The following is a 25,341-nucleotide window of genomic DNA, read 5'->3' as shown; positions in this document are numbered from 1 at the left end:
GAAAAGATTTCCACTTCTGGGAGCCAGTAAAGGAGAGGTCTTATATTGCTGCCATCTCTCTTCCTCTCTCTCTGCATCCATCTGGACTGGACGCAGCAGCAGATGTTGTCGTTTTTTTCCTCCCCAGTTTTAAATGACTAGCAGCTTCCTGCCCCCTAGTCTGCCTGAATGAGGCATTGTTTTAAGGGAGTGACATCATCGCCTTTGGCTTTCCTCTTTCACGACGGGAGCCTTGCTCTAGTTTTCAATCACACTGTGCTTTATCCAAGTGCCCCTCGTCTATGCCTCCATTAGCATCCTTCTGTATTAATGCAGTTAGTTTTTAGTCACTGACAGGGTCTAAACTACATTTGGTCATGTCCAGTTGACCTGCATATTGCACACTATTCATTAAAACTACTGTCTTTTAGCATCAGAGGCTAACTTTATTAGCTTGTGGTGTACCAGAGGATGGTAACGCTACACTAGCCGCATGTGTTTTTCATTAGCAGTTCTTTGGAGATGCATGGTGGTTGAATGTGGTTGATAAACTCATCACAGAGAACAAAATGAGTGCTGCACAGTGTCTACAACCGCTAACAGAAGGAAAAGAGCATATGCTGGTAATTATCAAATCCTCAGAGCCTCACAAGCATCATGATTGCTAGGGAGTTCCTTAAAACATAGTCTGTTTGCACGAGTTGTGCTGCATACAGAATTGATTTGAAAATGCATTTAACATTTCAGTTCAGTTTCTGAATTTGCATTGAAGCAGCAAAAAGGATGCAGCATTTCAAATTTTAGTTAAAATTATTTGAAATTCACAATTCAAAAACTCATATATATAATTCATATAATGTTTTTTTAACTACAAAAGTGTGAATGTTGCCTGGACAAAAAAAAAAAAAACCCTAAAAGGTTTATATATAATAACTAAATATAGATTTTTATAAACATACGTAAACATAAAAAATTCATCATATATTTCAGTGTGTATGTAATATAATCATATTTACCACACAAACACACACAGAGATGTGTGTGTGTGTGTGTATTTTTGTGTGTTTGTATTTACGATGTGTGTGTGTGTGTGTAGTATAATAATGTATATATGAGAACTAAAAATGAATGCAAACTCTGTTGATCTATATCCTAAACCTTTTGGTTTTATACATATGATTACATTTTTAACATTGTAATTTGTAGACCAGATGCATATGCATTTGAAACAGGAAGTTGGTTTGGACATATAGAAGGCATCCTTCTTTAAATAGCCAACAGCCTTTAGCTTACATTGCAGCTATAAACCTTGGTTTGCTACTTGCTATTGCTAGTTAAAGGCAAAGGATGTTTGCATTTAAAGGGGCATTTTATTGGACAAGAATGAAAAAAAAAGAATGCTAGCATTTCGAGGCCTCACTACACCATAACCACCGTAGACATTGAAGGGTTACGTCCCCTTCAGGATTCACATTTTCAGTTAACTGAGTTGCCAGCTCTTGAATTATTATATTTAGTCAGTCCTAATCCTGAATACAGCCTATCGTTGACTAAAAGCCATAAAACTTTGATTTTGACTTGTATTTAAAATATATTCATGTTAGATTAGTGTTTAATGAAAATCCCTCTTCACCCCCAAAACTAGGATATAGCTGTGCATTGGAGAGGAAATGCAAGCAAATCCCAAACTGTTCATCAACAAATCCCTCAGTTGTTCAAAGCGTTCTTTGCTGTGCATGAGTGAGTGAGCGAGTGAATGCACGCTTTTATGTACGATAGCAATGATTTTCTATTAGGAATTCACACTGCTAAAACATATAACACTCTCTCCTGCCATCTCAAGAGCAATCTGTTCATTTTCAGAAGGTCCATGCTTCATTACCTCTCCACTGAGACTGACCTGAGTTTAGACACGATTAAGTGATTGATCTGTCTGCTCTGACTGCCTTACAAAGGTCAATATGTGACATGAAATGTGATGCATTTTTATGTATTGCACCACAGGCGGTCGCTAATTTGTGGGGGGGTTTTCACCCGTTTCGTGACATAGGCACAGAAACAATAATCTCAACCACGACCCCACCTCCTATACCACCCCCACGCCTTTCTGAAGCATGCACCTATCCACACAAAAGAACACACTCATTTATTCTGTCTTTATCAGACACTCATAATCTCCTTCTTTATCTTTCACTGTCACACACATACTCACAAATCCACACTCATATGCACCCCCATCACTCACACAGACACACACACACACATGCAAACTTCCTGTCTGGTTCCGCTCCATCCTGGTTGTGTGTAGGAGCAGCGGGTGAGTGCTGTCTAGCTGATGATTATCCCCACAGGATGCAGGAGAGCTGCACACACACACACACACACACACACACACACACACACACACACACACACACACACATACATACACAATCTCTCTTACTGACATCTACACACTGTAATAAACATTGCACACACACACACTTGCATACTTCCATACAACAAAGAGAAAGGATTACTATTGTAATCCTTTGTTTTTCTCCAAAAACACAGGCCTTTTATTTTTCAAAGGCATCTTGGTTGTGTGAAATCAATATTATTTACTCAATTAATCTTGCAGGTATTGACGCTCACATCTTTTGATAACAGCGTTTGTAGTCTATTAGTGTTATACACTTACTGAAATATGTCTTTAACCCGTGTAGAATGAAATATAGATCCTCTAGTTATGAAAAATCAAGGTTTTAATCCATACATTGCAAAAAAAAAAAAAAAAAACAATTCAATCACTATCTTTGTTTTGTTTTCCAGTAAATATATCTAAAACTCTTTTAAACAAAAAACAAATTAGCTAAGAATTTAAAGTGCATATATATTTATTCATTTAATTTTATGTAATTCTTTGTCAATATGTACCTTTCAATATGTATCTCAAATGATTGCATTTAGATTCCATTTAAAAAAAATAATTTCAATTTATCAATCAGTAATGTATTTATTAATATACTTTTATATAATAAAATTTGCTATATATTTTATTATAATTTTTAACATCTATTTTTGTTTTGTGAATATTTTCATGAGAAAAGTATATATATTTCTAATTTTTATATAAAATGTATTAACGTGTGTGCATGTGTGTGTATGTACACACACACACTCACACACATAATACATATACACAATAACATAATTAATTAAAATGCAGTAATTTGATCCTCCTTTGAAAAAAAGAGGTTTTGAGGTTTCATGTGGACTTAAAACATAATCCTCATAAAATTTAATATTTTATTGCATATTTCCATAGGTAACAAACTTTTCAATACTCAGTTACCATTTAGGCTGTAGCAGAATATCAATCTATTACTTTTCTTAGCTGCACACCTTATGGAGCATAAGCCGTAAAACATACACAAGTCAGTTAGTTTGCTAGATTCAGGAAAATGCCGGCTAGAGCAGAAAGCCTCTTTAGAGATGAAAGTGAGCTATTAGAAGTGCAGAAGTGAAGAGTGAGAATAATCTCTTGTCGCTGTGGAGACAACACCAAAAGATGATAGGGAGAGAGAGAAAAGTTATTACTATAGTAAGTGTGTGTGCATGTGTCAGAGTAAATCATGATGGGTCTTTGTCATTCGCACTGTGCCGTGCTGTTAAATCCTCGTAGGTCCATATCACAGAGAAGTCTGTCTTTACTGGGTTTAGACCCAGTCTATAATTAGCTCTATCCTGTCTCTGTCTGACACTTCAGTACTGCTGTGAGTTGCTAGGTTGCTTAGAGTGATTGAAAGTGTGTGGAAGAATGGAGAAGAAAGGTTTAAAGGAATAGTTCAGCCAAATTTAAACATTTTGTCATTATTTACTCACCCACATGTCGTTCCATATGACTTCCGTAGATGACTTACTTTCTTCTGTGCAACACAAAAGGTGATTTTTTTTAAAGACTATCCTAACTTCTATTCATTATAATGAAAGTAAATGAGGATTAGAGCCGTCAAGCTTCAAAAAACTATTTAAGAAAAGCACCATAAAGATAGTCTTTTCCTTACGCAAAGCTGCTGTGCACAAGTCACATGAATGACTTTTATGACACGTTTATGGTGCCTTTTTGTAATTTTGGAAATGAAATCTCAGGTCAAGGGGATTCCAGTGAAGATTCAAGAGGTCCATTCTCTTGATTTCCTTTCCATTAAAGGTCCATAGAATCATAACTGTTTCTGATGCCATTATGTTGTATGGCTATGAAATATAAAAAGCCATGTCATGTCATATTACACAATTCTGTAATATTCATGTCATGAATATTTACTGTTCATTTTCAAGTTGGCAGCCATAATATCTTGTGACAGAAGGAAATAATTAACCCCAAATAGTCTAAATAGTCTCCAGACAGTGTTGTTTTTGTAAACTAAACCAAAATTAAAACTAAAATAAAATAAAATGTAAATGTTAGATTAAGAAAACTTCAAAATTAAAATAAATGAGTTTTTAAAAATGAATAAAAAAATAATTGGTGAAATTTTACCTAGGCAACTAACTAAGTGTGTGCTAAAAAGTGCTAAAATTCTGTAACTAAATAAATAAATAAATGTAATCTCTCTCTCTCTCTCTCTCTCTACATTTAAATAAAACAAATCTTATGAAAATGTAACAGAATTATTAAAATGGAAACTAAAATAAAAATGAAAACCAAAAATAAAAAATAATTAATAAAAAAATCATTAAACTAATTAAAAATCTTAATAAATAATTTAATAGTTTATAAATAATACTAAAATAGCACTGTCTCTAAGAAGAGAGCCATGTAGTGCTGCCAAGTTTCAAAAGGTAAGATGGAGTAGTAAAGTAGAAATGTACACAAATTAAAATACAGTTAAAATACAGTTTGTTCATAGAAAGTGCTTTTTGTGCAGATCAGTTTTTGCATCTGGAGCTGATCTGTGAACTCTAGCTGAGGTGATACTGAGATGGTCAAGTACAGAGAGAGAGAAGGATGATCATTAGTTTGGATGGTAGAGCAGCATCAGCTGTGATTATCATTGTAACCAATTATGACGGTCATCCAGCTGAATGATCTGATGTTTGTTGATGAAGGTACAAACATGTTGTGACTGCAGGTTACTGAAGCATGCAGATACTACAGATAGCAGACTACACTCACACACACTAACAAGGCACTTTACTGTATCATACGTCATAGCAGCTTGGCCCCACATCTTGATCTTGAAGTGATAACTGAACATTTTTAAATATAAGGTGTTACGGGTGGATGAATTAAGAAGGATAAAGCTGTATCCAGTATGGAGGCGAGTCACTGCTGCATGGAAATATTGTAGCATCACATGTTCCAGTTTGTTGTGAGCTCACATATTTTAGACTTGAAATAATCCATGTTTTTCGCATACTCAAGTTAGTCTCTGGAGTACATTCATAATTTAGTTTCCAAGTAAACAGAGACCTCTGAGAATGCAGAACTCTTTTAACATTTATTTTTCAAAGCTGTTTTAAGTTTCTTTAAATTTTAATAGTTTAACTACTTTAAGGATACTTATTTTGAGTATTTTATTTTATTTTAGTACTTATTTCAGTGTTACTGGTATAACAAATTGCACATTTTGAAACTGAATTTTGGGCTCTTTTGATTCTCAACTAGGCTTCTGACTATTTGTTGTTAGAAACAGTTTAAAACTTTACTAGTCAGATTCCTTTAACAATCATGTTGGTATTTTATTGTATGATAAACCACTAGTCAAAGTAGAAATGGTCCTAATATTGTTCCTTGTGATAATGACTTCTATCTGCTTTTACCAAAAAAATAAAATGCATAATAGTAAATTGGATTGGAATAGTTGACCTCCAATAGATCTGATTTCTGAATCCGATTTCTATCATAACAATATTCATTAATTTATTTACTTTTTTTTTTTTTTTCATGTGTTTTCCATATTGTTTTAAAGTGTATAATTTTTTTGTGATATTTTACTATAAAGGTCTCTTGTCTGATGCCATGATGAATGGCTCCCATTTTTGATAGAGTTTCCATTAGCCTTTTTTTTTATTTTTTTTTGTTTTTATGGTGTTATTTTACTGTGTTGTGTAAGGGCGTGATGGTGGTAATAAAATAACTATTTTATTTTATTAGCCATTCATCATTCATCATTGTTGCTATTAGTTATGTTTTAATGAATAAATGTGTTATGTTTTTTTGGATTGAGGGTTGTAGGTTTTTGGCGCGTGAGGGATGAAGAGGTCGGCGCGAGTTGGAGCCTAACGGCCTGACGCTCCCGGGCTCGCGGTCCCAGATCGCTGATTCAACATCGAAATATGCAGCGAAATGTGGCGATCGGGCAGTGACTCACTGAAAGTAATCCAATCCCCTGTTGAGCGCTCGAGTCTCATCCGCCCCCTCTTCCCTCGTTATCTGTCCGACTTTGTTGAGGAACTTAACACTTGGGAAGCTCCTGCATGACCGTTTTCGCGCCAAACGCGCGCCTGTGAGGGATGAAGAGGTCGGCGCCGCGCCCTGAATTAGTCGCATCCAAACTTTTATTTGTCGAAGAACATAAACGGGATGCGGTGACACACACCGCCAGAGCGCCCCTTTTAGCCGCAGCAGTGTCGAAAACTTATACCATTTGGGAAAAACCTGATTATTCAATGGGCAAAGCGCCTGAAGGCGAATGGAGCTGAAGGAATTTTTCTCGCTCCGCGCGGGACTGATGCCTCATCTCCAGTGAAAGATGTGGAAAGATGAATATGAGGTGCATTTCGACTTTCTTCTGGGACTTCTGTAAGTTTTTCTTTAGCTTTTGTTGCTTCTACATAATGTATGGCACTTTAAAAGTCCTGCAAATGACGCAATAGACTTTAAAATGTAGAAACTTGTCTTAATTTCTATCATTATCAAGTATAAGTTTTATTGTTTTTATGTTTAAAGCATTTATTTATTGACCTTACTGAAGTTAAAAGTCTTGGGTTTTCTGTAATTATGTAATATATACAGGCAGGGACTTTGGAACGTCGTTTGTTTGAACTTTTTTTTTTTTTTTTTTTTTTGGGGACATCTTGCCCTTTGGTCTTTTGTGGACACATCTGTTGGTTGATTTTTCTCCGTCTATGGGACACTGTACTAATATTATGGAGGTGACCAAGGCCATTCATTATTTCTCTGTGTAGACTTATTTTTAAAGTCTATTCCTATAGATGCAGTCCTTGAAGTCTTCAAGTACGCTTTTGAATTTTTCAACCATTATTAACACATTGACTTTTTGTGCCAACATGCCCCACTTGTGGGACCAGCTATTAGCCTGTTATTCAACTCCAATTTTAAAGCAGTTACAAAAATAAAATAAAACTGTAAAAGTATACCACCAAACAAATACATCAAACAATTGCTTTTACCAGCAAATATTTTAATGATGATTTGCATAAAATTACAACCTGTAAAACACATGAGACAACTTGTCGGAATAAAAATGCAACAACCTGCCCTGACCTGAGATTTATGATGGGGGAAAAAAGCTTTGTGCAAAAACATCAATCTTTCAGTTATCTGCCTCTGTTATATATTTGCCCTGAATGTATGCCAGTGTAGTTTTATTTTATTCACTGTTTGCAATTTTTTTGTACCATTTTTAAACTTAGTTTTAAGGAAAGAATTTATGTGCATTATTGTACTTTAAAACTGTTTTGAGCTAGATACCAGCATACAAAACCACTGATTAAAAACACATTCCCCATGTGACAACTTGCCCCAGTCTCCTCCAAAGTTAGATTGTAAAGGGACAGTGCAGCCAAAAATGAAAATTCTGTCATTATTTTCAAACCTGTATGACTTTCTTTCTTCTTTCAAATACAAAATAAGTTATTTTGAAGAATATTGGTCGCCAAGTGGATTTGGGTTCCATTGACTTCCATAGTATTTTTACTCATTCAATGGAAGTCAATGGAACCCAAATCCACTTGGCGACTAATATTCTTCATAATAACTTATTTTGTATTTTGTAATTAGTTTTAGGACCCACAATTATTTGTTTACCAACAGACTTCAAAACATCATCTTTTGTCTTCCACAGAAGAAAGAATGCAAACAGGTTTGGAATTACATGAAGGACGAGTAAATGATGACAGGATTGTAATTTTTGGATGAACTGTCATCTCTTCTATAATCAAATGGTTTTGGATAAATACATAGCCTGAGGTTCTATATATTGTGAGTGTGTGTTTGGTTACCTAAACCAGTTGTAACCAAAATGTTTTCATTGCACATTCTGATGTGTAATGCATTTCTGTCCGACCCTGCTGGTTTGATGTATTCCAGTAAGAGAACACACAAAGAAGGATTTGTGTTTTTGGCTAATTGACAAGGCCACAGCAACTCCTTCACACCTCGCTCTATTCCTCCAACACACCCTCTCCGACGGCATCAGAATGGGCAGAGAGAGACGCTGGCATGTGAGTCATAGACAAGCAGTCTCATGTTTAATCTCCTGCCTGGCTCAGCAGTAGCGCAGGTCCATACAGAGACACGGCTGCTGGCTTCTTGTAGGATCACTGTATATCAGTGCTGCCATAGTCACTTATAATGTTTATCTACCCTCTAGAGCAGGACATCAGGCTGTGATTTATTTTTAACTAATGAAGTCTGTGGAAGTTTGTGTGTGTGTGTGTGTGTTTGTGTGTGTGTTATCTAGAAATTAAAAAAAAACTTACAAAGAGTACACTGGTGGTACTATGGTACAGTGATGGTATCGGATGGTAATATTGTGGTACTCTGACATATACAGTGATACTAAATAATTACCATAGTCATATACCATGGTACAAAAATGTATATATATAAACATTAAAATAAAAAACACAAATAGTCAATAAATAAATATAATACGTAAAATATAATAAAAATATTTTACAATTAAAAATATGTAAAAATGTGTGTCTGTTTGTTAATTTATTTAATAAAATTAACAAAGAAAAAATGTAAATAAAATAAAATATGCCAGAATGGGGCATCGATAAGATGTTTTAATGTTTTGAAAGAAGTCTCTTATGGTCACCATTTATTTGGTTGAAAATACAGGGAAAAGCAGTGCTATTGTGAAATATCATTTCAGTTATAAGTTATATAAAAAATGTTTTTTCCATTTTAAAATATAAAAAAATCTATCTATCTATCTATCTATCTATCTATCTATCTATCTATCTATCTATCTATCTATCTATCTATCTATCTATCTATCTATCCCTGTTGTGGATCTTGGGGAAAAATGTATAAAAAATTAATAAAATGATAAAAAGGATTATTTACTTAAATGTCGTACAAACATAGCTCATTTGGCTCCTGTAATCTTATATGTTCATGGCAATGTCTTACTTAGTTTCCTTTAGGAATCGATAATGCTATAACTGTGCAATCTATCATTATTATTGATCACAGCAGTCTGGTGGCAGATGGAGAAGTATTGCTTTCCGATCAGGTTTATTCAGTCATTATGTACACAGGACTAAAATACAAACGGCCAGCTGCTGTTTTGACACCTGAGTGCTGAAAGATTATGTCAGGGGCGCTGAACCAGTCAGAGTCTGGCAATCTAATTCACACCTGTCTCTGTGCAGACACATGTGCTCACATATTGTAGATGTGAGTCATATTTGTGATGATTCAGTGACTGCTTCGCTTGACAGAAAGAGGGAAAGAGACGGTTGTAAAACCTAAACTCAGATGATATTTCGTCATACCTTTATGTATTATTGATGGATCATGTTATCAGTAATTTAGCAGATACCAGATCATATGTAGTGTATATGACACCTTTTCTTATTCTGCAAAATTTTGAAAATGTATTCCTCATAACTTAGTAGTAACTAAAAACGATCTATTTCAGATGTTACCATCCAATATGTACAGTATATGGATCCTCTGTAGTGAATGGGTGCCGTCAGAATGAGAGTCCTAACAGCTGTTAAAAACATCACAATAATCCACAAGTAATCCACACGACTCCTGTCCATCAATTATCATCTTGTGAAGTGAAAAGCTGTGCATTTGTAAGAAACAAATCCATCAAGGTGTTTTAAACCATCGCTTTTGGTCAAAATACCAGTCGATAATCCATAATAACGCTTCCTCTAGTGGAAAAGTCCATCCGCTACTGTCCTCTCACATCAAAATTCACAGACGTATTAGTTAAGAATAGTTTGGGACTGTTTTCATTAACAAACAGTGCTTGGTGTGTGCATACTTCTCTTTTCTGATTCAGACGAGATTACTTTTTCACTGGAGCAAGCAACATTTTGAATAGAGGATTTTAGCCATAATCAATAATTTGAAGTTTAAAGCACCTTGATGATGGATTTACAAACAGCTTTTTGCTTCACAAGACGTTAAAAGGTTAGTTCACCCAAAAATGAAAATTATGTCATTAATGACTCACCCTCATGTCATTCCAAACCCGTGAGACCTCCGTTCATCTTCGGAACACAGTTTAAGATATTTTAGATTTAGTCCGAGAAGCTTTCTGTCCCGCCATTGAGAATGTATGTACGGTATACTGTCCATGTCCAGAAAGGTAATAAAAAACATCTTCAAAGTAGTCCATGTGACATCCGAGGGTCAGTTAGAATTTTTTGAGCATCGAAAATACATTTTGGTCCAAAAATATCAAAAACTCTCTACGACTTTATCAGCATTGACTTCTCTCCCGGGTCTGTTAGGAGCGCGTTCACAGCACTGCAGTGTGGTCTTGATATCCGGTTCGCGACAATGAATGCCATAGTAAACTCGATGTAACCGGATTCTTCTTGAACCAGTTCACCAAATTGAACTGAATCGTTTGAAACGGGTTCGCATCTCCAATAAGCATTAATCCACAAATGACTTAAGCTGCTAACTTTTTTGATGTGGCTGACACTCCCTCTGAGTTCAAATAAACCAATATCTGTGCTGATGCTATGAGCGCGGGGAAACCGAAGGCTTGAATCAAGGGCAATCATCATCGAGCGCAAAAGAACCGGTGAACTGTTTTTCTTCAACCGGTTTATTGAATCGAACTGTCCGAAAGAACCGGCTCGCGGAAAAGAACCGAATTTCCCATCACTACTGGTGAATCCGAAAACGATGCAACCGGTTTCTTGACTCGAGAACGAGTCAATCTTTCGTTCGTTATCTGGGTCAGCCTGGTATTCATCTTCAGTTCTCTCTTCACAGCAGTTCAGTCGTTTCCCGTGTACTGTTTGAGTAAATGAATTACTCCGGGATATTGGTTTATTTCTAACTCAGAGGGAGTGTCAGCCATGTTAAAAAGTTAACAGTTTAAGTATTTGTGGATTAATGCTTATTGTTGACGCGAAACAGTGGCGATTTTCTTTAAGACTGCAAGGGAAGCTCGGCTGTCCCTTATAATGTCACAAAATTAATGGTCAAATATGTACTATTGTATTAACATTTTTATTTGACTAAAAATGCATTAGAAAACGGTTCATCTCAAAGACACGTTCGTTCAGAATCATTACATATAGCAGGTCGGCTGACTCGATTTCCTTCTCGGATACATTCCCGCAGCGTCACAGTGCATTTCCCTATTGAAGCCCAGCGTCCATTGACTTCAATGGGGCTGCTTTGAACCGTTTTTTTTCAGCGCTTCGAAACTAGACGGTCATTGTGATAAACGCTGCGATTATGTACACCCGCCCACGGACGCTCAGCGTCTCTGGGGGTGAATGGGGAGTGGGCTGGCCCCGGACTCCGAGCTTCTGCGTGATGATTTGGAGGGTCTGTCGAAAGTGACTGCATCTCCTTTTGACTGACAGAGCGATTCGGTACTATAAGGAATCACTGAAGCTATTCGCGCTCAAGTCCCATCGCGGATTTCTCAAGTTCAGTCGAAATAAAAACTGCTGCAACCTATTTCTTTGATATTTGCTTGGCGAAATTGCTTGAGTATTCATCATACATTTCACACAATTATACACCACATTCCTTGTTTTCATTCAGTTTTACAGAGTTTAATATTTTTTTTTTAGATCGGTAATTCATTCATTCCTTCATTCATTCATTCATTCATATAACGTTAGTAGGCTAGGCTAGCATTATGATGTAGGCTGAAAATGAGCTTCCCCTCTCTGACAGACCAGTAGCCGGCACTGGACGCGAACCGTTTCAAACGATTCAGTTTGATTTGGTGACCTGGTTCAAGAAGATCCGGTTACATCGAGTGATTCGTTCGTGAACCGGATATCACTACACTGCAGTGTTGTGAACGCGCTCCTAACAGACCGGGGAGAGAAGTCAATGCTGAATAAAGTCTTAGTTTTTTGCTACTTTTTTGGACCGAAATGTATTTTCGATGCTTCAAAAAATTCTAACGGACCCTCTGATGTCACATGGACTACTTTGAAGATGTTTTTTATTTACCTTTCTGGACTGGACAGTATACCGTACATACATTTTCAAATGGAGGGACAGAAAGCTCTCGGACTAAATCTAAAATATCTTAAACTGTGTTCCGAAGATGAATGGAGGTCTCACGGGTTTGGAACGACATGAGGGTGAGTCATTAATGACATAATTTTCATTTTTGGGTGAACTAACCCTTTAACTGGTAGTTTGTTGATTATCGTGATGTTTTTATCAGCTGTTTGGACTCGGCACCCATTCACTGCAGGGATCCATTGGTAAACAAGTGATGTAATGCTAAATTTCTCCAAATCTGTTCTAACAAAGAAACAAATGTATCTACATCTTGAATGGCCTGAGGGTGTGTACATTTTCAGCAGATTCTGAAATAATTTTTTGGTCTCTAGTTGAAATCAGGAATCATTTATCACCTTGAACTACTGCTCATCATGTACTGTAGCATTCCTGTTACTTTGTTCTTTACCTAGAATTACAGTATGTACCCTGTGCAATCCTGCCTGCTTAACTGCTCGCTCTGTGCCGTGTGAGATTTGTCGGGGCTTTTCTAGGGCATTGTGGGTAATGGTGATGAAGGGGCCATCTGCTTGGGAGGGACACAAATTACACCCTCTTTCTCTCTCCCGGAACACCAGGTTCTACTGGCGCCATGACAACCAACACGTTACCGTTCCTTATCGAGTTTGGAGCTAATGCAATTGTGCTAATCAAATTATGCAAAAAAATTGACAAAATGAAAATGACAGTCATAATTTATTCAGAAGGCTGTGGACACGCATCAAGACTAAACTGTTGACCAGTAAGCAGATGCCATCTGTATTCGCAGTGTTTCTCTTCATGTCTGCTCGTAGAGTGATGACAGCATCCTTTTAATTTGTCCTTTGAAATTCATTTGGCCATGGCTGCATTTATTTGATCAAAATACAGTAAAAAAAATATATGTGAAATATTGTAATTTAAATTAAGTGTTTTCTATGTTAATATATTTTAAAATGTAATTTATTCTTGTGATGCAAAGCTAAATTTTCATCATTACTCCAGTCTTCTGTGTCACATGATCCTTCAGAATTATTCTAATATGCTGATTTGCTGCTTAAGATACATTTCTTATTAATAATGTTGAAAAAAGTTGTGATGGAATTTTTTTTTTTTTTAAGTATTCCTTGATGAATAGAAAGTTAAAAAAAGATATTAAAAATAAAAATATTAATTTACTTTTCTTTTAACCCCAAACCTTTAAATAGCAGTGTATATAGTCACAATTGGTGACTAGTTGTCCAAAAATATTTATTGTGCTTTAAACAAGAAGCTTGGCATGGTAAAACTCTCTCAGAGAAGTGTTTTAAAGTCAAAGTGTCGAGTTATCTTGCTTTCAAAAACAAATCTCAAGACATATTACATTGCACATATTTTTGAACACAACACATCTTGTATAAACGTCTTGTGAGAAACGTATCCGATCAGGGTCAGGTTTCTCAAAAGCCTTAATTAATAGTTATTCAGGCAACCCCATTGAAAATATGAAGTTCTGTACATTCCTAATATGTTTATGATTACAATGAAACACCACAGGCACATTAGTTTATGCGCAGTTAGCTGTGTACTATAACCAGACAGAAGTTCATAAATAAATCATATAAAGCTTGGCGTCTGTCACTTCAGTAATGGTCTGCCTGACTCACGCAGGTTTTGTCCTCTCTGGGGATCAGCAGCCGATGCAAAAACTCCTCATCCCAAATTATAACTTCATTTAAAGAACATCCTAATGAGCCACTTGCCTCCATCGCAGTAATTGTACACATCGAGATTTTAATTAGTTGAATTAGATTTGCTGTTTCTTGGCTGAAAAAAAAAGATTGTGTTTCTCTCAAGATGCTCTTTGCTATACCCATGAGCTATATTATATTATATTATATTATATTATATTATATTATATTATATTATATTATATTATATTATATTATATTATATTATATTATATTATATCAAACAGCAAACAGCGAAAATGCTGATAAAAAGAAAAAAAAAATTCACTGTCCTCATCTGAAAAACTTTGAGATATTTTGAAAATCACTTTTTGTTTATTGCTTGTAATGTGTTTCTTTGTTCCCTTTTTAATGTGTTCCCTTTATTACATTATATTTGCTTATATATTTTAAAGCCATATTTAGTTAGTTAATCATACTTAACAATAACATACAATTGTGTTGATGTATTATTATGTAATTATTTAAAAATGTACTTAAAAATGAACAAATACATTTGATATTAGAAGTTAGTTATCTCATTAATTCTCATCAAGAGTATATTGTGTCTTTATATAGTGTTCTTTGAATATTATGTTAGACAGTGGGGGTCTTTAAGTCAAAAAGTTTGAGAAACACTGATCTTAAACCATCCATCATCTACTGTACCATCTTGGTTCTGGCCGTATTTTCCATCTGGCCAATGATGTTTTTTCTTTTCCTTGTTTGTTTCCGCCAACCTAGTGATGCCAACCTCACAGATGTGCTGTGCGACTCGGACTCTGAGTTGGGCAGCGTGGACACGTTGGAGAGGGGCAGCACGGATACTCTCGCCAACGGCTGCCGCGTCGACACAGATGCTGCCAAACGACTGGCTAAGCGACTCTTCTATCTGGAGGGCTTCAAGCGCTGTGACGTGGCACGACACCTGGGCAAGAAGTGAGCGTTTGTGTGTGAACGAGCATACTGTATAGGAAAGGTAGTGGAATGAAACACTTTTCATTTATACCCACAATCCCTCTCTTCCTTGTCTCTTTCCCCTGCAGTAATGAATTCAGCCAGTTGGTGGCATCGGAGTACCTGAGCTTCTTTGATTTCACGGGGTTGTCATTAGACAGAGCGCTAAGGTGAGAACATTTCAACCACAAAATACAACCAAGATTGTTAGTGTCCTGAACAGTGCAAATACTAATCCTAACCGAAAGCAAAATTGCAAATGTACCAACAAAATCACATTCAGACTGAACATATTTGATGTGTAATGCACAGTTATGCTAAGGAGGTATTTGGACCAATAAGATTACAGTGTGGGCAGGTCAGAAATGTAATATAACATTGCTTTTTCATGCTGAGCTTGAGTAGGACATAGTTGCTGTTGAACGGTTTTTAAAAGCATGTCACATATGTAGCTGCTTCATTGTTTCTTTGTATTATTACAATGGTTAAGCTGCAATAAGAGGAAGAAGCTTATTTTAGATTAATACTCATGCATGTCACATATTAATGTCTCAGTTCCACAAATACCCATGAAACTGGAAGAAGTTAAGCATGCCATTACTTAAATACATGAATTGCAAGAAGAGGAGGAAGTGCAGTTGCACAACATGGTTAAGAATATTTCATTCCTGAACAATAGTTCTCTGGATAGAACAATAATTATCACAGCTCTGATTCAGTCTAGACTAAAGTTACTGGCCCGAAACACACTCTGTGCAAGTACATGAAGTACAAGATTTGGGAACACAACATGTGCCAATCATTATTTTGTAATGAGAAGAGCTTATAAAGAGATGCTTTAAGGGCTTCTTGCTGTTTTCCATCAAAATAAATGCTTTACTAATGATTATTTTAATAATTGTTATAGTTTATTGTCATATTGATATATATTAACACAATTTTGGGGCCAAATTGTGCAGCCCTACAAACAATCACAGCAAACCTGGAGCTTAAAAAAAATGCATTTTAAAATTGCAATCACGATTTACATCAGAAAAATAAAAATTTGATTTTTTTTTCATAAATCATGCAGTCCTAAAATGAACATAAGTTCTTCTGCTGTAGCCATGCAAGCTCAAATTCATCTGTTGTTGCTTTCTTGAATGTCACACTGCACTAAATAACACAATGCAAGTATATTAAATTACAATGGGTGCTTATTAGTGATTAAGTAGCATAAAGAATATACATATATTCTGTCTGTGGTATATATTGTATTTAGTAGTACTAGCATACAGTATCTGCTCCTTCTTAGCACAGCACCATGATTGTCTTCATGTACTCTGGTTGCAGGAACTTCCTGAAGGCATTTCCTCTGATGGGAGAGACGCAGGAGAGAGAACGTGTGCTGGTGCACTTCTCCAAACGCTTCTGTCACTGTAACCCAGAAGCCCTCACCTCAGAGGGCAAGTGCCTTCCTCTAGATTTAGCTTCTGCTGCGTAGCTCAAATTTTATGATGGCAGCTCATAATGTATTTCAATTAACTTTTATGAGTGAATTTACATGTACAAGCTCTGTTCCAAACTCTAGTAAGACGGCCTTCTAAGACGACATCTTCACTGAAATGTAACCTCATGAGTGATTATTGGAACATTTGTTTTATGTTAGCATGTTGCTAGCGTAGCAAATGTTGCTTATGGTGCTTTAAATCTCCTGTGATGTGTGGCTATCCAGCTGGTTTGGTTTTGAAACAGTGTTTTAGTTTTAAATATGTATGATTTCTTATTCTCTAATTCTGTTTTTCTAACTCTTTTTTTTAATAGATGGCGCTCACACACTGACCTGTGCACTTATGCTTCTTAACACAGACCTGCATGGACACGTATGTATTCAGCTCTTCTTTGGGTCCTTACAATAATTCCAAACACTAACAAGTTTATTAGCCACATAATTTTAGTAACTGCATTAACTGAATCTACTAGTAATTACACTCCAATCTAATTGCAGAAGCAAATATTAGATTCATCTGGAAACAAACCATCTTCAGTCCCGTCTCATATTTCTATAATTCTGTATTCACACTAAAATGTTGATCAGTACCCTGATGTTAAGTATTGATTTTGCATTAATATCCAGTTGACTGTATGCCATCTAACATATTAAATGTTTAGAGGTCATTATACAATAATAATTTTTTGTTTTTGCATTAGTATTATGTATTATTATGCATTAGTATTATGTTTTATATATATGTGTGTGTGTGTGTGTGTGTGTGTGTGTGTGTGTGTGTGTGTGTGTGTGTGTGTGTGTGTGTGCAAAAAAATATATCATATTTAAAGAGGCTGCAAATGAAATGTTATCAGCAACTTAACTGAAAACCTCATCATATGCACTTCATAGTGCCATTTTCCTTAACAAGCTTCTTCTTGTTGTGTTTTTCTTAGTAATATTACAGTTCTCTCAGACTTTGGCCTAAACATGTCTCTCTTTCTCTCCATTTCTTCTCTAACTCATTTTGCGGCAGGTGGTAAGTGCTTCTCTCTCCTCCTCTGTTCTTCTTTGTGTTTTTCTTCTCTTTTAATGGCTTCAGCTTTAATGTGTTTTCAGAAGGTTTTCATCCATCATTCGTGGAATATTACTCATCTAAAGTAGATCTCTGTGGTAGGAGGGAGACAGACAGACTGAGATATTGATGTGTGTTGGTTGTGATGTTAGAATGGTTGGTCTGGTTTGATACTGCCATCTGCTGACAGCTTTGTCAACTGCATGGAGTTTAGAAAAAAAACTGGTGTGGTTCTGCATATAGTTAGTTTTTTATCTCTATGGTTTGATTTCTGTATTGTTACACTTACATTTTGCAGTCATTCAGTTTTCGATATGGTAATGTATATTTACAAAAGATTGCCATGGGACTGTACATTCTGCCAAAAGACTATACTACAGTAAATGCTAAAATACAGTTATTGTTACTGCTGTAAACCGTAATAAATTAATATGGTATCTGCTTCAAACTGTGCAAGAAGCTTTCACAATCTTCCTGTCATAAGTCTAAGGATCACTGTTAATATAGTTCATGTATCTGAAAAGCATCATTTGTGCTACAGACATGAGTGATGCCTCAAATCATGCAGTTTGTTGAGGAGAGGTTTATTATTACTTTTCTAAGTAAGCAGGCGTATTTTCTTTCTGGCAGATGATAAACGGGGTGAAAAATGTACACAGATTTACACTGAAGTAGATCTCGAGTCATATTAGTTCTAGTCATTAGTTCTTGAAGATTTTTTTTTTGTTTATGGCAGATGATTTTTTGTGTGTAGATTGTTAGGATAGATGTACTGTAGACATACATAGGTATATGAATAGATATAGATAGATCAATACACACACACACACACACATTTTCCCTCTATAAAAATAAGTTGAAAAATGTGAACAGATGGCTTCATCAAAAGGATGTACCATTGATTAACAACCTTGAAACTCACAGTAGGTATTTCTTTAAAGGTTTAGAAGTTATTGTTAAAAATCTGTTTCCCTGTGGAGAAAATGAATTCAATTTTTTACTTCCAGAACCCGCCTGTTGCACTCTATACAACATCCTGGCAACCACATGCAACAGTTAAATATTGTGGTGGTGACTTGCATGTACAAGCATAACATAATACAATAAAAAAAAATGCAGTTATGTTTAATACTTTGTCCTGATGGCAGTTGTGGCTAATGTTAGTTTACCTCCGGTGACATGTGTTTTTTTTTTTTTAATAAGTTGACCCTTTAATTTGAGCCTTTTTCTTAAATACTTATTGACAAATCTGCTGCTGGTTTCTTTGCAATTGTTATTGTTTGGTATTTTTTGGCTTTTGCTTTTTTCTAATGTAAGTAAATTTAAGGATATCATGCGTTTGGAGAGGTTTTACAGGAACTGAACAAAATATAATATAATATTGACACTGAGAGGTTATAAGTGACATCTTGCCGCTTTTTCCAAATCTTTAAATAAATCTTGAGAAGTGGATGCTGTGTATTAAACAGCCCACAAGCAATTTCCTCAATTGTGATTCACAGTCACAGTTTTTAATCATGTCACTGAATAATTAATCAATTAAGTTTAAAGAAAAATGTCACAATGCATTCTTTCCCTTTTTAGAAGAATAATATTCAATCAATCTGTATACACTTGTCTTAGATGGCAACAGTTTTGAAGGATAGCTTAGCAGAGGGTCAGTTGTTTCCGTCATTGATAAGATGATACTAACTGACATATATGTCATTATTGTTGTAACATGGTATTGTGTTATTGTATTGCAGAATATTGGGAAGAAGATGTCTTGCCAGCAGTTCATTAGCAATCTGGACGGCCTCAACGACGGCAAAGATTTTCCCAAAGAATTGCTCAAGGTAATTACAATATGCAGACATGCATATGCTTCCTTTATTTCTATTATATTATTATTATTGACAACCAGTGGTATGAAAAAGAAACATCGCTTCAGAAAAACACATGCATATTTACTGATACAGTGTGATTTCTCACCAAACCTGACTGATTTCATAAAAACACACTTGAAACGCAGTAACCGCATAATGCGCATATTATAATTGCATTTTTGAATGCAACAAAAGACGCATTCATTTTTAAATTAGATTCAAAAGAGTATTATTTCATATGCTTGGTCCCATAAGCCTGTCTGACTGTATTGGTGCAGTTGTGGTGTTTCAGACGTACAGTATAACAGTCTCATATGTCTCTGTCCTGGTTTAGGTGCTCTATAACTCAATAAAGAACGAGAAGCTGGAGTGGGCGATGTGAGTATCCAATATCATCCCCAGGAGTCAAGTGCGCTCGCATTATCATGTGACTTCTGGGGCTAATCTGCGTGTAATGTGCGCAGTACCTGCACATGTGCATTAATGCTGGTTAATCTGCTCTGTTTCTGCAGTGAGGAAGAGGAGCTGAGGAAGAGTCTGTCGGAGCTGGTGGAGGATCAGTGTGAGGTGGGAGGGAAGAGGGTTGTCAGGGTAACGGACGGCAGTAACCCTTTCATCGCCATTCCACTTTTACTCAATGCTGTGACGTACAAACACGGCATTCTGACACGCAAAAGCCACGCAGACATGGACGGCAAACGCAGTACGTGTCTTTTTTTGTTCTGCAAAATCATGCTTTTGGTATTAATTTCCCAGTGCTCTTTCCACATCATTTCTTAACCTTTTTTTACTTTGTATCAATATAAGAGGCAAAATATAACAGACACATATATGAATAAACACAAAGGTAAATCATGTCTCTGTTCCAGCTTCCAAAACCTAGTGTGCTGCCTATTAAGACAACATTTTAAGGCATCAGAGATGTGCTTCCATTTTAATTAGACTAAGATGCCTTCATTTGGCCAATAATTTGCTTCCTCACTTTAGCCAAAATTAATGAAAAGTTATCTTAAAGTTATCTATAGTTTTTATTTCACTATTATTTTTAGTAATTTTAGTGCTTCAACTTAAACTTCTATTTTTTTATTCTTTTTTATGTTTTCATCTTATATTTATATTTTGTTTATTTCAGCTTTATTTCAGTAACTTGAAAATTATTTTTAATAACTGTAGTTTTAGTTTCACTTGACAATAACAATAAACAACCTCAGTGAAAAATGAAGATAAAAGAGCAGTTGAATATAAATAAACTTATTTTATTAAAAGTTCAAAAAGTTAAATGACAAAATATGAAATTTGTTTTAAAAAATTATATATTTATTTACATATACATTTATTAAATTATCAGATGCTTTTATCCAAATTGACTTACAAATGAGGAACACTGCATATATACTTGAGTGCTGTGTATTTTTATGTTGATTAGTTTCACACCAATAACAGCATTCTAAAGTTAAAATCTATTAAAAACAAGTCAAATTCTCAGCCCTGTTTGTGTTGTGTGTGGCAGCTCTTCTGATGCAGAACACTCGGTCACTTATGAGATTCCATGATGGTTAGGATGTTGTCTTTCAAGGTAGCTGGCTATGTAGGCAGTAAACAGCAAGTTTTGGAATGCAATAAATCAGCATTATTTAGGACCCGCCAAGATTTCTTTCTGTTTAATAATTCAGCTGCTTTAATTAAAAAATTAGGTTGTATCTTCCATTGTGGTGGAGTTTATTTTTGAGCAGTGAAGTTTGTTCTAGAGATCTTCTTTCCTCGACTTGTGTTGCAGCAAACAACAGCGGAGCTCATTAGTGAAGTGTGTCGTTATTCTGTCTCTCTCTCACACACACTTTTTCTCTTTTATTTTGTCTCTCTGCAGCCCCGAGAGGACGTAGAGGCTGGAAGAAGTTTTATGCCGTGCTGAAGGGGATGATTCTCTACCTGCAGAAAGTAATTTAAATCTACTTCCCACACACTCACACACACCACACACAGTCATACTATATTTTGCAGTATGTGTACTATAATGTGTAAGGAATAGTCTGCCAAAATGTCCATCAAGGGCCCACTACACTGATTACTGTTTTCCACAACGTGCAATGCATTTGAATTTGACTGTGTTCTTTTACAGTTTACAAGCTTATAATAACCTTCTAAACACATTATTTGAAATACTTCCAAGAGTTAAGACATTTATTACACAAAATTATATTCAGAATGCAAAATAATTGATACATTTCCAAGATTATCACTTGACATCACTCATTGAATTATGTAACCTATAGAATTAAGTCATGTGACAACAGTGAAGTTTAAATTTTACATAGTGCACTGTTTAAAATACATTAGGCCATATATATTATGACATACAACATCCTAACAGTGTCTACTCTAGTATTCCAGTCATAGACTCTTTTCCAAAACATAACAGCTTTCTTCTAAAGTGACATGCTAAATGCAATCAAACCTCACAAGTGACTAATTTAATTTTATTACTCTTTTATACTAGTATTATACTAGTTTTAAATATTATTTTATTAATATTTATATTTTGAGTTTTTGTTTTAAATAGTTTAACTAGTAATTTAGTTTATAATTTATATATATATATAATAATAATATATATATATATATTATATATATATAGATATATATATATATATATATATATATATTTTTTTTTTTTTTTTTTTTTTTTTTTACTGTTCACGTTGAATTTATTTTTATTTCAGTTGTAGTTTTACATTACAGTTCATTTAGGTAACATTTCTCATTTTCATTTAGTTTAGGTTTTTAGAATTATTATTTCAATAAGTAATGTTAATTCAATTTATGAATAAACAAACACAAATTGTGGGTAACCAAACCTGTTTTATTAGTACTTTTCAGTATTGAATGAAATAAATGCATTCTTCTAATTTACATTTTGCTTACTTTTTCACATTGAAGGATACATTCTGTACTTTTTTACAATTTGACAAAAAGCAGATTTCTTGTAAAACAGCGTAATTATCGAATCTAGTTCTGCTGCTTGCTTTTGGAACTGCCTTTGTGGTGCCTTAAAGTGCTGCAGCTCAGTAGGGTTTCGGAATGCAGCCATTGTCTCTCTATAATTTATTTTCATTTTTGCTTTCACTCATTCTTCTCTCTGTCCCCCCCGTATGGTCAGGATGAGTATAAGCCTGATAAAGATCTGTCAGAGGTGGACCTGAAGAATGCAGTACGGGTTCACCACGCTCTTGCTACTAGGGCCTGTGACTACAGCAAAAGACAGAACGTCCTGAAACTCAAGACTTCGGACTGGAGAGTCTTCCTCCTGCAGGCCCCGTAAGAATCAAACCTCTTCAGCTGCTCCGAGAATCTTTTTCTTGTTGCTTTTACTGTAGCTGGCTACTTAACCATCCACTATGTCACAGAGTAATAGGGGCAGATTGCTTTCATTGTTTTCTTGTTTGACTTTCCCTTTAAATGTGTGTGTGTGTAGGAGTGAAGAGGAGATGATGTCATGGATTTTCAGGATTAATCTGGTCACTGCTCTTTTCTCGGCTCCTGCTTTTCCCGCCGCCATCGGCTCCATGAAGAAATTCTGCAGACCACTGCTGCCTTCATCCACAACGAGACTTAACCAGGTGCAAAATATAACTGTAAACAGTCTACAGACTAATGAACTTCATTACGTAGTGGAATAATTTAGAAATTCGATTATTATTAATGATGTATTAAACTGTTTATTGGTGTCAACGTAAACACTGGTGTTAAAGTATTGCACAATACTCTGTGAGAATACTGTATCCCATGATGCAGTGGGGTCGTATTGACCTTCCTTTTCCAGTTTGACAAATGTACTTGGAGCAATAACAACACATGATTTTTATTTACTTTTTCTTATTTACTCATTCCTCATTTTGTTTATAAACAATAGATTAAAAATGCAACAACAAAAAAAAAGATGCTTCTCGCACGCATTTTGTTCCAGACCTGTTTTTATATAATTATAAAATATAATATAGTCATTCTATAATTAAAAAAATAAAATTATTAATTATATAATTATTAATTATATATTTTTAAAATAATTTTTAATTTGTAATACATTTTTCATAATTATTTTTTATAATTATTTTCCTACTGAATTTAGTAATGTAATGATTGAAAGTTTCTGTCAATGGTATAGTAATCTAATACTAATGAAATTTATAGCGATTTATAAGCCTATTGTTGACTGTTCAAAAAAAATTGTAGGTGTTGTACAGTATTTACATAATGGTGGTTCTAATTTATACAGGAGGAGCAACTGAAGTCCCATGAGAACAAACTGAAGCAGATTTCTCTGGAGTTGGAGGAACACAAGAGGAGCCCACCAGATCTGACGCCCAAGAGCAAAGAATCAGAAGAGTATCGAATCAAAGAGCACTATTTAACCTATGAGGTCAGAACAATACAAAGTCACCTGTCTCAGAGCTCATATGAATGCTTTTTAGATGTTACAATTATGCTTTAGCTCTTGTATAGGCCTGATGGAGAAGAACATATAGGTTTGAGTCAAACTCATTTTAACCTTTGTTTTAGTTATCAAATGATTGGTTTAAAGTGATTAAGTACTCATTGGTCATAAAGTAGCATCTGTAAAACATCTATATCAGTGGTTCCCAATTGGTGGGTCGTGACCAAAAAACATGTCACAAGTCTGTTCTGATCATGGTCCTGGTCAACAGGAAAAATAATGCAAATTACAAACAGTAAAATGCTACTAACCAAAACCAATAATTTTAATTTAAAGCCATTTTAATCTTTATTTTTTTCTCTGTCTGCAGAAATGTCGCTATGAGACGTACATCAGCCTCCTGCAGGCCAAGTTTCGCGCAGGAAGTGATGATTTGGATAAGATTGAAGCCAGTATGTTCAGTGGGGAGGCAAAAGAAAGTTACCTGCGGAAAACTCAGTCCAGCCCCTCAATCAGCCAAGGTCAGGGGGTCAATGGACGGGCCGGTCATAAACACGCCCCAGAGCACAATAGCTGAAGAGCCTTCTTTGAACTCTGAACTCATGTGACACACTCACGTCTGAGCCTGACTGCAGTGGGTTCGAATACGTGAGACAGAGTCGAGAGAAATACAAACGTAGCATTATAATGTCCTTATTATTTCAATGTACAGTAAATTTATTATGACCATTATATGTATTATTAGTATTATTACTACAACAATAAACATTGTTAATAATGCTATGAACGTTATGTGCCAAAAACGAAAAATGAGGAGACCAAGACTGTATAAGTGGGAAGAAATGACAACACTGCATATAAAGTCAAGAGAAAGTGAACTGCGGCATCACAGATGTGTTGCAGAGGATGCACTGTGACATGGTCACGTTGTGATGTCATTTAGAATTTTACTGTGACGTTACAGTGACACAACAAAGAAATTCATTTAGATTCCATTAAAGCGCCAGTTCAGCCAAAAATGAAAAAACTGATATCGTTCCAAATCTGTATGATTTTCTTCTGAGGAACATAGAAGATATTTTGAAGAACAACATCAGACCCCATTTACTTCCACTGTAGGAAAAAAAAAGAGATTTCTCAAAATATCTTCTTTTGTGTTATACCATCGATGGAGAGCCATACAGGTTTGGAATGACTTGAAGACAACATTTTTATTTTTTGGGTGAACTGTCGCTTTAAGAAGTGTTATGAAGGCACAAAGACACATTGACATCACAAAGCAACAATGTGATGCTTTGGGATACTAGGTGAAATGTATGTTGTAAATTGTTTTTTTTTGTTTTTTTAGGTGAAATGTATGTTGTTTTTATTTCAATGTGGAGATGACAAAGTATTTTGTCAAAGTATGATT

At 35.3% G+C, this 25,341-nt stretch overlaps 1 protein-coding gene across 2 annotated transcripts in view; it reads left to right on the top strand.

The window, feature by feature from the left end:
* psd2 (pleckstrin and Sec7 domain containing 2) overlaps positions 1-25,065 on the top strand; it is a 38,292-nt gene extending 13,227 nt beyond the window's left edge. The window contains exons 4-15 of one of the 2 annotated variants that reach the window (XM_019086978.2): positions 14,878-15,072; positions 15,180-15,260; positions 16,423-16,535; positions 16,894-16,952; positions 19,379-19,468; positions 19,833-19,876; positions 20,011-20,201; positions 21,366-21,436; positions 22,656-22,813; positions 22,971-23,115; positions 23,772-23,915; positions 24,301-25,065. In XM_019086978.2, coding sequence (XP_018942523.2) covers positions 14,878-15,072; positions 15,180-15,260; positions 16,423-16,535; positions 16,894-16,952; positions 19,379-19,468; positions 19,833-19,876; positions 20,011-20,201; positions 21,366-21,436; positions 22,656-22,813; positions 22,971-23,115; positions 23,772-23,915; positions 24,301-24,507 — 1,498 coding nt within the window. In that variant the 3' untranslated portion in view covers positions 24,508-25,065. Of the gene's footprint in view, positions 1-14,877; positions 15,073-15,179; positions 15,261-16,422; positions 16,536-16,893; positions 16,955-19,377; positions 19,469-19,832; positions 19,877-20,010; positions 20,202-21,365; positions 21,437-22,655; positions 22,814-22,970; positions 23,116-23,771; positions 23,916-24,300 lie in introns of both variants that reach the window. The other variant, XM_042738031.1, reaches the window with a different exon arrangement.
* The last annotated feature ends 276 nt before the right edge of the window (positions 25,066-25,341 follow it).

The sequence above is a fragment of the Cyprinus carpio genome, chromosome B14 (assembly GCF_018340385.1).
Source record: "Cyprinus carpio isolate SPL01 chromosome B14, ASM1834038v1, whole genome shotgun sequence".
Taxonomy (NCBI): domain Eukaryota; kingdom Metazoa; phylum Chordata; class Actinopteri; order Cypriniformes; family Cyprinidae; genus Cyprinus; species Cyprinus carpio.
This window is presented reverse-complemented; position numbering and strand designations above follow the sequence as displayed.